The sequence below is a fragment of the Lampetra fluviatilis genome, chromosome 18, assembly GCF_964198595.1.
Source record: "Lampetra fluviatilis chromosome 18, kcLamFluv1.1, whole genome shotgun sequence".
Lineage (NCBI taxonomy): Eukaryota > Metazoa > Chordata > Hyperoartia > Petromyzontiformes > Petromyzontidae > Lampetra > Lampetra fluviatilis.
Genome location: NC_136292.1, coordinates 4611068 through 4626710, shown reverse-complemented (window position 1 = coordinate 4626710; position 15643 = coordinate 4611068). Strand labels below are relative to the sequence as shown.

Genomic DNA, 15643 nt, shown 5'->3' with positions numbered 1-15643 from the left:
GCATTATACTGCGAGCTGCACACAAGCCGACTTGTGTGGATTCAAAGCCCTTCGTGTTGGATCAAAAAAATATAAAAATGAAGTCCCCAAATCTTTATCCCTCTGGCTTTATACCAAATGCTGCTGAGCCAATATAAAAGCGGGCGGCTCGTGCCGCCACTCGCCGTCAATTTCACTGAGCCCAACAGTTTCATCCGGAGATGCCTCTCGTCCCGGCGTAGGTCGATTCCCGCAGTCATAAACGAGCGGCGCTATATAATGGCGCTTCGAGTGAGGCCTGGGAGGATGCCGGGGTGAGTGAAAAGCAGCTTCGCATTATCCGGTACGGGGTAGATGTGCCAGCTTGACAAGCCATGGACTGCTGTGCCCTTGGGCAGTGAATGGGCCATTTTTTTAGGTTTTTTTCGGTAAAGTCACGTAGGTAAAAAAATAAATACAATTTAAAGTTAATACAAGTAATAATGGAAATAAAATAAAATAATAAATCACGACGTTTCGGAGGCAACACAAGTCTCCGTCATCAGGTGTGGGACCGTCACAGCTAAAATTACTGCATCAAGCTTCAAATCTAGAATGGGCCATTTGTTTATCCGTATATATCGGGGTGTTCCCTGCACATTCACGGATTGCTGCGAAAGCCGGTCAATGCGGTGGGCGACTTGAGTGTGCACTATGGAGCCATGCTACACCGTCGCTTGTGTCGTGTAGACATGTGTACGATGAAAAGGGGGGGAGGGGGGGTGCAGTGGTTAGCGCGCCACGGCTCTGAAACGGAAACCAAAGTTCAAGTGGCAGCGGCAGCAGCTGCGACCAGTGGACAAGTGATATCAGAACTGATCCTGCAGAGCCACTGACACCAGCCCCCATCCCCACTGAAATCTACCAGCACTGATCAGTGCGGTGAAGTATGCAAACAAAAAAGATTTACATGGTGTTGAGGAGTCCTTCATCCACTGATACATTGAAAAAGTATTGCGTTTATTTTTAATTTTCAACTAAAACATGCCAATTGGGGGTGTTTTTTCAACTTTCAAATACATTTTGGAAGCTGTTTTTAAGCGTTACCGTTAATGTATAAAATCTTAAATTATGGATGTGAATTAACAAACGATTGTAGAGGACAATGTCACATGGCAAGCTGACCTTTTTCAGATTTTAAAGGATACCGTCACACTGTATTTAATTTTAGGCTTAAGGCAGAATATGCTTTTAGTCTAATTTAAAACAGATTCATGTAAAAACCTTTTTGACAGCCAATAATCTGCTTGTACAGCTTAATGTATGTGGGAGGGTCTGAGAGTTTTAGGCTCAGAACATTTGGCAGAGACGTGATGCTTCCAATAAGAATTACAAACCTATAAGGTAAGAACACCAGCACTTAGGTTTGCAAGTAAGATGTCTTTCCTCTCCCGGTAAGCTTATCCTTTCTGCTTTATTTTTTATTTTTCTTCTGTTGATTGGAGAGTCGGCCTGTTTCTCTCTCTCTCTATCTCACATTCACACATACATACATACACACACGCACGCGTAAAGTCTGTCTCTTTCCCTCTCTCTAGCAGACTTGGCTGGTGCCAGATGGCATGCCTTTGATTCCTGTGAAAATGTCAGCTCTGATATGCTCTGAACCATGTTAAAATGTGCCGAAATGTCGCAGCCTAAAGTCATGCGTATGTTTTGCCTCTCCTCCCCACCCTCTTTCCTGAATGTAATCGGATTTATTTCATTATTTTAACAAACATGCAGGGGGGAAAATATAATGACGCACTGGTTTGCTATAGCAAGGTTTTCCCTCATTGTTTGACATTTTAATAATTCTAGTCAGTTTCGTATGCGTATACATTGCAAGTGAGGTGGTTACTTGGGGTCAGACACTCAGTAAATGGCAATGGTAAACTTTATATGTACACACACACATTTTAATTACAATTGTTCTTGATGTATAGATTATGAATGCATTCAGTGGCGTGCATCACTGGATTGTTAAGCGATATTTTATTCAAAATCAACGTTTTTGGGTTTAGATCGCGTTATTTATAAATGTGTCGTAACCCCCCACCACCCGACATGGCCAATCAATAAAACGTGTCACGTTGACAAAAGACAACTAGTTCACTGCTTTAGCCCACCGGTGTGTTGAAGCGTGAAACCACAACATTTACAAATGATGACGTCACCCTGCTGCTGCTCTATATAAGAACGGGAGACAGAGCAGAGCCTCACCATTCTGGCGAATTGCCCGATGATGCTGGATGCAATTACCAGCGAAACGTCGTGCTACTCAAAAATTGTAAATGTTGTGGTTTCACGCTTCAACACACCGGTGGGCTAAAGCAGTGAACTATTTGTCTTTTGTCAACGTGACACTTTTTACTGATTGGCCGTGTCGGGTGGTGGAGGGTTCCGACACATTTATAAATAACGCGATCTAAACCCAAAAACGTTGATTATGAATAATATTGGTCGCGAAAGCCTACGTGTTAAATTGACATTTTATTAGCATTCTTTGCAATTATGACATATCAGGTGCCTCACCTCAGCACAGGTAAATATGGACGGTGTCGTTGGATAGCATCAGATTAAGTCTTTCCAGAAAAGCCATTTGGCAACTTGCTTGCTCATTAAAAAAAATAGATTCTATTTTTTTTCATTATCTGCCAGCGGTGCTTTATTACAGAGCAATGACACCAACCATAACACTGATAAATATAGCATTGGATAAAAAAACACATTCACCCTCCCCACACATCCAGTTCAATATATCAACCCATAATGGATTTGTTATGAAAAATAATTACGACAATAAATAAAAATGCATTACATATTAGACGGCGTACGGAGAGCATTTTATTTAAATGCTTCATATGTTTTTTGTTTTTGCCGGTGCCCTGAAATTAGTTTGGCAGACTGCAATACATTGAGCGCAGGCCATACCCTTGCATGTGATTAACTTTTACGCCACCTGCCAGGCACATACGAAGAAAAATATCCCCAGGGAAGGTCGGCTGTCAGGAGGGGGGGGGGGCAAAAAAAACAAATAAGGGAGAGAGGTGATAATATAAGCACACACAGCTGGGCCCGAGGGCTCCACACAGAGAGAAAGTATCGGGTGCTTTGGGGCGTAGAAATTTGTATTAATTTCTTGGTTGGCTTGCCAGGCTCCTATCTGCAGCCTCTTTATTACCAGTGATGAGCGATCACTACCGCATTTCATTTTTGCGTTAGCAAGGCACTTTAATATCGAAGCGCCGAGCGACTGCTTTTGATTGGCATTGCTTGTCAACTGAATGGGAAGTCACTTTCGGTCGCAAGTCGTCCCGGCAATTCTCAACACGACGACAATGAACTTATGAGTAAAGATATATATGTATTTAACACAAGTTGAGTGTTAGAACTTTTTATGTTAAACAGTTTAATGTTTCACGGGCAGTCGTTTACAAAAAAATGCGACTCTGTGAGAAAATTTCGATTTAAAGCTTTCGTGACTGCAGGGATTCATCTTCTTGGTTCTTTCGGTAAAGTCACGTAGTAGGGAAGTAATAAAATAATAAAAATAAAACATAATAAAACAATTCTCATGATGTTTCGGCCACAACGCAAGCAGCCGTCCTCATGTTCTTCACCTGAGGACGGCTGCTTGCGTTGTGGCCGAAACGTCGTGAGAATTGTTTTATTATGTTTTATTTTTATTATTGTATTACTTCCCTACTACGTGACTTTACCGAAAGAACCAAGAAGATGAATCTGTGAGAAAACTTTACATTCGAAAATTTCACGCCTGCAATCAGAAGCTAATCGTCCTCAAACTGCCTGATTGCTCGCTTGATGGGAAGCAAAATGAAGAACAGTGAAAACAATAGATGAATAAAACTCCAACGTGTTAAGTTTGGGACATACATTAAATGCATCATCCACGCCTACTGATGATATTTGGATATTTGCATGCTGCAATTAGATACTGTCTTAGTTTCTTCGTTTACAGTTTCATCGAGTCACTTCGGGAATGGTGATCTGGGAAGAGGGGGTGGGGAGCGCATGTTTGTCTTGGGGTTGGGCAAGGCGGCTGGCTGTAGTTTGATTGAAGCTCTTTTGGAGAGTTTATAGGCGAGTTTGCAGTGCCCGGAGGCTGCGTGGAATGGGATTAGCACCGCGCACAATCTTCATCTCCCCATCAAAACAATGGCACATATTATGGATATAAAATATGCTGGCAGTCCCGCTCTAGGAGGTGTAAGTGAAGTACTGCATAGTAAATCAATGCCTCCCTGCCACGGCGGAGGCCACTCTCGCCGGCAATCAGGGAAGGTGGCAGAGGTGGGGGCTGTCTGCGGAGGGGAAGGGCTTTGGGTTTCTTTTGCCAACCCTGTAGTAGGAGTCGGAGATGGTAAATCCCAACATTAAAATACCTGACATCCCCTGTAGCCACACCAGGCAGTATGTAGCCATGCATATGAGAAACATTTGTCTCCCAGCTGGCTACGTTTGGTGAAGAGGAGGGAGTCATTTCCCATGTATGTGTGGACGTATGCCAGTATGTAATGCATTTATGTACAATGTGAATATATGTCAAATGTATGCACTTGCATATGAAAATGTGTCTGTTTGAACGTATGCGTATGGGGAGCGGTAGTGTAGCGGTTACCGCGCTGCGCTAAGAACCCGGTGACTCGAGTTCGAGTCTCGCTCACGGCCAATACCAGTGACGATTATCTGAACCGGTCATGGGCATCCCCTAGGTCGACTCAGCCTCAAATTAGTTCCTGGTGTGGTGTGTAAACATCATCATTGGGAGTGTTGGCCACCCACCCCGTCGTGTGCCGTGCCGGCCTTGATAGCTGCTTGCTCACAGCACTTGCCCCAACAGTCTGTTCAGGCTATACGGGGAGTCTTTGTATTTTTCATGTATGCGTATGAATGTATGTATACTGCTTTTGCTGTGGCCCAATACACATTAGGCATATCATGATTTATTTCTTCCCCCACCAGCGATTCAATGAATTGTCATAATTGAGATTCATGAATCAAGCCAAAAATAGATTCTTCTTTGTTTCGTTTATTTTTGCTGTCTAATTTGCACGGTATATTGTTTGCTCTGCCTGGTTTATGCACTTTTTTTTCACCCCCATTAGCCCAAATGCAACGAGTGTAACGTTTTCATTCCAAATTGATTCTCGTGATTCCTGCACTTTATGATACATGCATTGAATCGTGCTGTTGAGAAGCAATTACAAATTATGCAAAGCGTATGCTGATGTTACATTGATGCTCACGGGGTAAACAAAACTGTAGTATGTGGTCAGAAAAAAGTGGGAAACAATACCTTCGAGATGACAAAAGTGACGCAATTTTTGTTACAAAAGTTCTGGAATAAATTTCGATTTAAAGCTTTCGTGACTGCAGGAATTCATCTTCTTGGTTATTTCGATAAAGTCACGTAGAATGGAAATAATAAAATAATAAAAATAAAACATAAAAAAAAATATTCTCACGACGTTTCGGCCACAACGCAAGCAGCGTCTGTCTACTCGAAAGACCTGCTCTCCACCTGATGACGGCTGCTTGCGTTGTGGCCGAAACGTCGTGAGAATTATTTTATTATGTTTTATTTTTTTTATTCTGGAATAAAATTGCCACCCCCGAATCGTGACAATTCATCAAATCTCCAGGGTGAGGGGTGAGTCGATACATGCCTACAAATGTGCACACGTACATTTGTATTCCTCTTCCAAATTGACAGAGAAAGCTAAAATTGAATTGGAGCAATTATATATCTTTACCAACCCACGGCTGTTCTCTCTGAAGTTTGTTCGTGTGTGTTTTTTTTATATTTCCCAATCTCAACTATCATTTTTGTTTAACTAAACACCTTTTTTCTTTTACCAGGTAAGGCCGACTGAGCTTCATAGCAATTTTTTCTGAAGCGGCCTGACCACAAATGAAAGCTCAACAAAGTGGTTTATCACGTGGAAATGTATAGCAGCTAAATACTCTCAACGCACGTTGATTCTAAATGTGGAGCGAAAAACCGGAGGACCCTGAGAAAAATCCACACGACCATGGGGAGAGAGACATGCAAACTCCAAATATACAGGCGTCAGGGTCGGCATCGAACCCACGACCTTCTGCATACCAAGCGAGGTAGTTAACATCTCGCTACCGGGGAGTCCTATCTCTGCTTTCAGTTGGCAAGAGTGGCACCCATGTCAGAGAAACTGAAAAAAAAGTCAGCTCCAGTTTGCGAGGACGTATCGTGAGAAGCGAGGAAATCCACGTCGGAAGGACGGTTGACAATGGGAGCACTCAGATGGCGATTGAGAGGCTGGCCTAGAAAGATGGTGGGTTATAAGTTGTGAACCGGGATGTGAAGGACTGTGGAGTAGATGTGTGGAGGTGGTCCCAGCAGGGAAAGAGGGTTGAGGCAACCCCCCCACACACACAAGATTGAGAATAACGACAGGAAGGAGACGACCGCTGTAACTAAAAACGGCCGCTAATTCCTCTCATCTCACTGTATTCCCTGCTACCGGGGTGCCCTCATTCAGCACGACAAAACAGGAGCGTGTTACCCTCCTTACCTTTCTGGCCACCTATGGATTACAGGGGGAACAAGCCCCATTGTTTGAGGTGACTGTGCTGCCCCACCTCCCTCCCCCTGTATACGTTACAGGTCAGGCAATTACGGCTCGTATTTCAAGTTGCTGCATCAGCATTTCCTAATAGCCGGAGGAAGAGAGGAAAAAAACATGCAAGCGCATTAAAAGGGCACAATGGAATGAGAAGGCGAGTTAGCAAGATGATGAGGAATATTTGGAGTCTGATTTAAGACCATTTCTTGGGATACTCTATGGCGGGAATTCAGCGAAGACGTTAAATGCCTCGAGCATCACGATTTTCAAACGTACGTAAATGTATTCTACCAGTGCTATAGTTTACGATGCATAGGCTCGTTGATTAAAGCTCGCGATAAACGCATTTAATTGCGTGCGTAAGAATCTGTTTTTATTTCAGTTGATGTTTGTTCTTTGTAGAGCAGAAGCTGGATGTAGGCACACCGGTTTGGAGTGACGCAAGCTGTGCTTATATTTCGATTTAAAGCTTTCGTGACTGCAGGGATTCATCTTCTTGGTTCTTTCGGTAAAGTCACGTAGAAGGGAAGTAATACAATAATAAAAATAAAACATAATAAAATAATTCTCACGACGTTTCGGCCACAACGCAAGCAGCCGTCCTCAAGTGAAGACCAGGTCTGTCGGGGAGACAGCGTCTGAATGCATAGTATAGTGTATCGTGAATTTGTATAGTGTATAGTGAATGCCAATCAGACGCTGTCTCCCCGACAGACCTGAGGACGGCTGCTTGCGTTGTGGCCGAAACGTCGTGAGAATTATTTTATTATGTTTTATTTTTATTATTTTATTACTTCCCTTCTACGTGACTTTACCGAAAGAACCAAGAAGAAGCTGTGCTTATTTACAAAGTAGTCTATTTGTATTATTGGTTCTTTCGGTAAAGTCACGTAGAGCGGATATAATAAAATAATAAAAATTAAACAATACAATTCTCACGACGTTTCGATTGCAACACAAGCAATCATCAGATATGAAAACCACAGCGAGAATATTTTTTTTCAAAGTTTTCTTTTTTTCAAAATTGTGTTGCTGTGGTTTTCACATCTGATGATGATTGCTTGTGTTGCAATCGAAACGTCGTGATAATTGTATAGTATTTTTTATTTTTATTATTTTATTATTTACCTTTTATGTGACTTTACCGAAAGAACCACGAATATGAATCCCTGCCGTCACGAAAGCTTTGAATTGAAATGTTGTCTATTTGTTTTAAAAGTTGCCCCTCGGCTTACCCCCACCAGTGCAATGTAAGCATGTGTTGCTTATATCAAAACTATATAATGGGTGTGCTTACATCCATCTTCTGCTGTCATGGGTTCACAAGACCCCTGCATCCGATAATGGTCACTATATTCACTATAATGATTGATCCTTGAATTGAATCCCGACCATGAATCATAACAATTTATAGAATCAAAAGGAAGGGGTGGGGAGGGGGGGGCGGAGGCAGCAAGGGATGAGTTTTTCCAACCCAAATTTTTAATTATAAATCACAGACATGTACATATGCTAAATTAAATAAAGGAACTGACTACCTTCAACAACGGACTTAACCAGCTTAAGTTGCATTTGCTGGCATTTCAATCACGCAGTGTTCCATAGCTGTGGGAACGCTGAAAAGGGCAGTGAGTGCATCACTAATTTGAAGAATGCTCTTTTAGGCACTGCAATATCTATCACCTTTTGCTTGCAGACGGCAATTTGGCTACATCACTGGTACAAACCATTCCGGTTCGTAAAATCACAAGCTAATGGATGGGAAGGCTTACAATGGCATGTCTGACAATGACACATGTTGTCCAAGAGACACCACGCTTTTATGAGGCCTTGCCCACCAGAGGGCATACACCAAGGTCAAGACTGTGTTTCAATTTGACGGAGTCTTCGCCTCCGAACCAAGGCTGCTTGCCTTCAAACCAATCCTGCTCCTGCTAATTCTATGCACTCGGAGCTGTACCAAATAACGGCAGCAACGCGAAATTGCATATTCAGTGAGTATCTGTTTACTTTTATATCCTCTGCTAATGGAGCAAATGCTAAACAATACTGGCAGCAAGCATTATTATGCTCCGGCAACATTACTCCCTAATGGTATGTCGTGAGCGATCTGTCTAAATAAACGTCCCAGGCACTGTAAGCTGATACTGTAAAATGAACTCAAATTGAAATCTTGGGCACACTTATTGTGCGGTTTTCCTTCAAGTAATCCGGTAATTTGGGATGTGTGCATTTGGCGACGGTAAGCCTAAAAGGCTGCTTGTATTGATGCATCTTCTCCCATCAATCCCAAAATCTGTCACCAAAGTTGATCGGGTAATTGTCACAAACTTGATGCACACTTATAGGTAATGGCAGCCAGCGAAAAAAGGAAACCTGATATAAATAGGCATAAAATATTCACCGACTGGGAGTAGTAAAATAAAGAAAGTGTGATGCCCTCAGGATGTAATCATTATTAAAACCACAGTGCCAGCATTGTCTGCATAATGCATCACTGTCCGCTTTGCAATTTACCACCAGATTTATTTGAGTTGTTTACTGGAATTTGGCCCTGAAAGTTACACAGTCTGATGTGAAAAAATGTTTTTGGGTTTAATTTATGGTGGTGAGGCCGCATTAATTTAGAGAGGATGTCAGGGGTTCCAAATCGGTCCCGACTAGCGTGGAATTTAGGTTTATTTTTTCGTGATATTTCCTGAAAAGTAGATGGCTCTTATGGTGCAGAACGAGGAAAGAATTTGTAATTTTATTTTTGAGGAATTACTTTTCAGTGGTATTTAGTAAATTAATGATCAACCTTCACCCTTGCAAAATAATGACACGTTATTTTTCAAAACGTATCGGTATTGTCACGAACGTCAACTCTCCAGCTCCTTCAATACGTGTTTGTGTTATTTTCATTTCTTGTTTGGGTAACTGTATCCGCTACCCCAGCTGACACATTAGAACATCCTCTTCGTGATGGCGAAAATTTCCCCTGAAACCTAATTTGTCTCTGCGGCGCGACCGTTCGCAATATTCATGCAGCTGGCTGATCTCTATTGTGGGATGCTGTGTGGGGCACAGAAGCCAGCTCTGCATTCTACGGTGCTACACTTCTTGTCACTTTTATTACGATGCAGGAATTAATTTTCAGAAATCCTCACAATTTTGTTGCCAGTGAAATGTTTATTTTTTCTTCTTTAGCCTCTGTTTCATAAATAGACGAGTGTAAAACTTCGTGGCTTTTCCAGGAAATAGGGGAAGGGAAAAAGCAACAAGAGATGTTTTAAAAAATATATCCGGAGAAAGAAAGTCTGTGTAGGTTTGATCCCGTGTCCAAATCTTCATTAAATACATTATATATTTCTGAGAGAATTCGATGTTCAGCTCTTTTTTTGTTTAGTTTTACATATATATTTTAAATATGCAACGGCAATACATTTTCCTAACGAAAGGAGGCTGTTTGGTTTTGACTCCACGGCTATAATGCTCACGGTTAAGAAATATTACGTATTCAGACAAGAGCAACATCGGCCTTTCTTATAAACCCGCTACATACAGCTTCTGCGAAAATGGGTGTTTTTTTCCCCCTCCTCCAACAAGAAGGATTGTGTTGTTTCTAACCAATCACGTTGCTCATAAATGACTGTACCCTTGAGCACTGGTGTGTGATGATCAATTGCCGGGCATGGCAGCATGTATTTTAATTAGAACATTGCACGGTGCAGAAGGAACGATGCAAATCACCGGGCGCCACATAATGCCAACATATTCAGCATGGCGTACACGTTTTAATGTGGATTTATATGCACGCATATGTAAAACCACCCCGCATCCACGTTGCAGCTTGTAGCACGACGGCATGACATTGACACGTGCAATGCAACGTCGCGGGGTCGCACTGCAAAACAGAGTCTCGCCAAATGACACCGTGAAGAGCTTAAGCCTCACGTCGCAACCAGCCGCGGGCAGCAATGTTTTGGGACCAGTGCTAAGATCCAAAAATTGCTCTCGCTGCAACAAGCACTTCCAGACGTCCTGGCAAACGCCTCGGTAGGGGGATAAGATTGCACGGCACCAGGGTTGACTTTGCCGTCCCTTCTCTATTGTGATCAAGCCTTGTGACGCTTTAGCCTCCTAAACCAGCTGGGGCATGGCGATCGTGTTCTTGTGTTTGACAGAATTGTGTTCGTTTTGTTTTGTATTCTGTTGTTTGCTCCGGGAGTGAGTAATGCTGCACTGTGCAGAATAACGCACTTGGGTTCCAATTCGTGAAATGGATGCATTGCCTAGAGAGTGTCCCCAATTCAGTGGGAATATATATATGTACGTTGCAATTTGGAGTTTAATATATGCTTTTGTGTTCACGGAAGATAAGACCACCCAGAGGATTGGAAATATATTACATGGTTTGCGATGTTAGGTGATAAAACATGAGCAGCAATGGAAAAGGAAGTGCGTGCACTAACAAACAAGGGCACTTATCCATGTATTTTACACATAAATGGCCAAAAAGTAAAAAAAAAATTAACCCGTAAAAACAAAGTTTTTCACTATAAATCCTTTATATGCGTGGCGGCTAGAGTCCTCTCGCCCTCTGGCTTGAGATGGCTGCCACCTATGGGTCAGATGATTGCGTGCCACCATTAAGCAATTGGTAATTAAATATAAAAAAAAAATCCTAAAAAGTGTAAAATTTTGGAAAAATGTTTTCACGAAAATACATTGTCACGCACAACGAGTATGTGTGCAAAATGTCAGCTCTATTGGATCACGGGAAGTGGGTTAAAAAAACGACCGAAAGATTTGCACGGTCGTAAGCGCGCACGCAAGCAAGCAAGCGAACTTAATATAAAGGATTTAATAACCATGATGCGTAAGATAAGACTGCTCACATGCACACAGTGCAAGCCTCATCTGCAGGTGAAAATCCTACTGCTCGTTGTCTTTAAGGTCGGTGGTTTTTGACTCCAGCCATCACCGTCTGGTTCTCTTATCGACTGAAACTTACTCGGCCATATTTCACCGGTGGGTCTTTCTCTACACAAACTCCCTGAGGACAGATCTCATAGTTCAACGCTAAATTATGTCTCTATTGCCGCTGCTGTGCAGAGCTGATATTTTTACATTGGTTGTTTTGTGCCCACATCTTTCTTTCTTTCTTCGCTATAATTGTCCACAAAAATGCATTCGTAGGTGGAAAAACGGTCGACGTTTATTCTCGCTCTTATCTGAAGTTCATTATCGCCCCGCACAATGCTTATACATGCATTCAGATACTGAGGTATGGTTGTAGTTGTATTCATTTATTTGTATCGAAACACTGGACAGAACATGCTAGGGCAATTTTCAAATATTAACCGTAGATTACCAGAGTGCATTAATGTCAGCAGTGACTAAACTGGTGTTTGACTGCATGTGCAGTCTTAATTCACATAAAATGTTTCCCCAAAACATGTTACCTCATTGTGCACGTGTGGCTACGTAAGGTGTGAAAGAAGTTAAAAAAACATACATACGTACATTTCCTATTTTTAATTCCGCAACTGTGTAATGAGTTAAAACTCCAAATCTGCCAAGGAAATATCCGACTGCTGAGTGAATAATGTGGCAGAGAGTGCCAATATAGAACAACTTCCATTCTACCGCAGTGATCCACAGGTCTTTGATTTAAACAAATCCTATACTTCCCAACCTTGCTTTTATATTTTTTCTCTCACAATTTATTATTTAAGCACCACTTAAAGCTTTGGAAAGCACTTTATACAATCCAAACATTGATTTTTTGTTCTTTTTCTTTTCCTGATAAAAAGCCCTCATGAAAGTGAAGATTATTCCTAAGTAAAAAAAATAAATCTTAACTTTATCTTCATCTAATTGAAAACACCAATTTGTATGTTTTTGCACGTGCAAAATGATATTGTTGGAAATTAAATCGTTTTAAAAGAGCACTTAATTCAGCATGCACTCATGTGGCTCATTGCTATCATTGTCTTTACCTTCATGCTCACACTGAGCACGCTGGTGTCATACCCCAGTGTTGTATTCCAGCGTGGTCACCGGTTGTGATTAATAGCAGTGACCTCATAATCCATAAATAATCTGCGCACAATAATGGCTTTGCTGACTTTGTTTCGGCTGCGGCTGCGCGCTTTCTTTCTCTCTCTTTCCAAAGTCCCAACCCACCACGGAGTTGTCATGCGTGAATAGAACACCTAACCGTGCCACTTGATGTCCGCGTGTTGAGTGATCACTCCTCTATCTCTTTTCTTCCCGTTGAATTGATGTGCTTTCAAATGGCGGTAATTGTTCAAATTTGTGAGGCTGGAACCACACAAAGGGAAACTAAGACGGTTATCAAAGGGCAATGCGGAATAGAAAGAAGACTGAACACAGATGAGGGGCTTCAGCGGGCTCCTTCCAACCCGCACCATACCCATCATAGCCAATTTTGAACACCTGGGTGTCACCGCCTATTCTAATGGTCTCTGGCCATTCTAGAACGCCAAACCCGTCCCCGTTATGAAACCGATGGTTTTGTGTTGATGACGCATGTGTTTTTTCTTTCATATTCGTGGTGCCATTCGTAGATCGGTATTAAAATGAAGCTCTATAATGTTGGGAAAATAAATAAATAAACGGCCCCAATCCTCCTGGACTATGAGGTGCCTGGGAGGTGGCAGTACAGCAAGTGGGTCGTTAAACTTATCTCTGTGGAAAAGGCCTCCCCACATTGTGTGGGTCACGGGGATTGTTGGACCATACTTCACCACGCCGGTCACTGCAAGTTGGTCATTGGCATGGCCCAGGACTGCCTCCGATGTCTCTTGCCATTGATGTAAGCGTAATCTTGGAATGGAACTCGTCAGGTGAGCAGATTCAAAGTGGAGAATGCTAACCATGGCACCGCCGATCCACCACGCAGTCAAGTTATATTCAGTTCTACGTAAATGTCTTATAATCTTTGCTCTCGAGTTCACCACCACGGAACACCTGACAACAGGCATCACCGTGCGCCCACTGGAGCCAAAGAATGCGAACACCAAGCAGGTAAATTTTGAGTTAAAGCTTTCGTAACTGCAGGGATTGATATTGTTGGTTCTTTCGGTAAAGTCACGTAGAAGGGAAATAATAAAAATATACAACAATAAAAATTCTCACGACGTTTCGACTGCAACACAAGCAATCATCATCAGGTGTGAAATCCACAGCAAGAAAACAGTCTGGTGGTGTTGGAGAATTGCGAAAGGTTTCACTGTTGAAGAGGTGGCAGTGAAGTTTGTGATATTATATAAACATCGGTGCGATTTCAACACTGCTGAGATGTGTTATTCACTATTGTGTGTCAAGCAAGAGAAGAAAAGGATGAAGCGGCTTATCGCTAATATCTACAGAGAAGCAAAACCAAGAACATTTTCTCGCTGTGGATTTCAGGTAGTAAATCATCGGACGGACGGACGGATGGGTGTATGGGTACTTGAAAGAGTGACCGACCTGATCGCCCATCCCTCTGGAAGTCGACGTGGTGCCAGTCGCCATCGTTGACCTTGCGCGGCGACGCTCGCAGCTTGATGGTGCCCGAGCCCATGTCAAGCAGCAGGTGCAGGTGACCCTCCAAGAGCTCCATGGCAAAGAAGTCCACCTTGCGAGGGCTGTTCATGCTGCGCGGGGCCACAGAGAGGCAAAAAGGGGGGAAATCGGTGAGGAGGCCTGAGGGTTCAGAGGGTGAATGTTTGGATGTTGATCATCGTTGGAGGGCGGGAGAAGGAAAGAACCAAGAAGATGAATCCCTGCAGTCACGAAAGCTTTAAATCGAAATTTGAGGATGGGGTGGTTGTAGAATGAGTGATGCACCTCCCCCCCCTAAGGAGGGGTCGTTGGGATCTGGAAATAGAAAAAAGACTGGTGGTGTTGGAGAATTGCGAAGGGTTTCGCTGTTGAAGAGGTGGCAGTGAAGTTTGTGAAATTATATAAATATCGGTGCGATTTCAACACCGCTGAGATGTGTTATTCACTATTGTGTGTCAAGCAAGAGAAGAAAAGGATGAAGCGGCTTGTCGCTAATATCTACAGAGAAGCAAAACCACGTGTGTCCGTATATATATACTTTTTAGACTTGTCACCTCATTAAATTGAGAGTATTTTGTCTTCCCAGTGGACAATCATACCGCATCTGCTTTTCCAGCAGTGATATAACAATAACTAAGTATAGATTGCCTGTAACCAATTCACTCGGAATGCGTCCAATCTCGTCAGATCTCGGAAGCTAAGCAGAGATGAGCTTGAATAGGCGACCGCCATACGTGCATTGCACATTCGACACGAATATACGAGGCACTCCAGATCGATGGCAACACGTTTAGTCTTGAAATACCTGTAAAATGCAACGAAATTTTATTTTACGCCCAGGCAGGTCTGTACCAGGTCTCCGTAGGCACGTGACCGGTGCGCATGCAAGGTCACTCAAGAGTTCACCCAGCCACCAACTGGGCCAGAACCATCATTGAGCGCCCCTGTAACACATTCCTGCGGAGGGAGCTGGTAGGAACGTTGGGTTGCTCGGTCAATGGCCTGCAGGGTCAACGGCGGCGTGGTGTATTCCGCAAATATGCCCGACTGTGAGGGCGGGCACAAGCCGGCGTGAGTAGGTGAAACGTTGAGTTTTATAAGGGCACCACGGGGTGACCAGCCCCTCCCCACCCAGCCCCACCACTCCCACCCCCCACCCAGGCCCACCCTCCCCACCCAGCCCCTCCCCACCCTCCCCACCCAGCCCCTCCCTCCCCACCCAGCCCCTTCCTGCACCCAGACAGCCCCTTCCTGCACGACGGACACAATAATTCCCTGTGGGCTAGTGTAACCAGGAGGTTCCTACCAGTATATATATACACACATGTACTCTTGAAACTAATAGCAAATAGGGCCCTTGTAATCCAGGATTCGGCAACCTGCGGCTCCAGACCTGCATGTCGCTCTTCAAGGACTGCTTCGAGTCGTTGTTTATTCTGGATCGTCTCCTATTCACAAGCATTGCG

At 43.2% G+C, this 15643-nt stretch overlaps 1 protein-coding gene across 10 annotated transcripts in view; it reads right to left on the bottom strand.

Moving 5' to 3' along the window:
* The window catches only part of LOC144937111 (neurexin-1-like), a 392794-nt gene that overhangs the window by 171009 nt on the left and 206142 nt on the right, over positions 1-15643 (bottom strand). For all 10 annotated transcript variants that reach the window (XM_078864391.1, XM_078864394.1, XM_078864395.1 and 7 more), the window contains one exon: positions 14103-14269. In XM_078864391.1, the coding sequence (XP_078720517.1) occupies positions 14103-14269 (167 nt within the window). The remainder of the gene's footprint in view (positions 1-14102; positions 14270-15643) is intronic.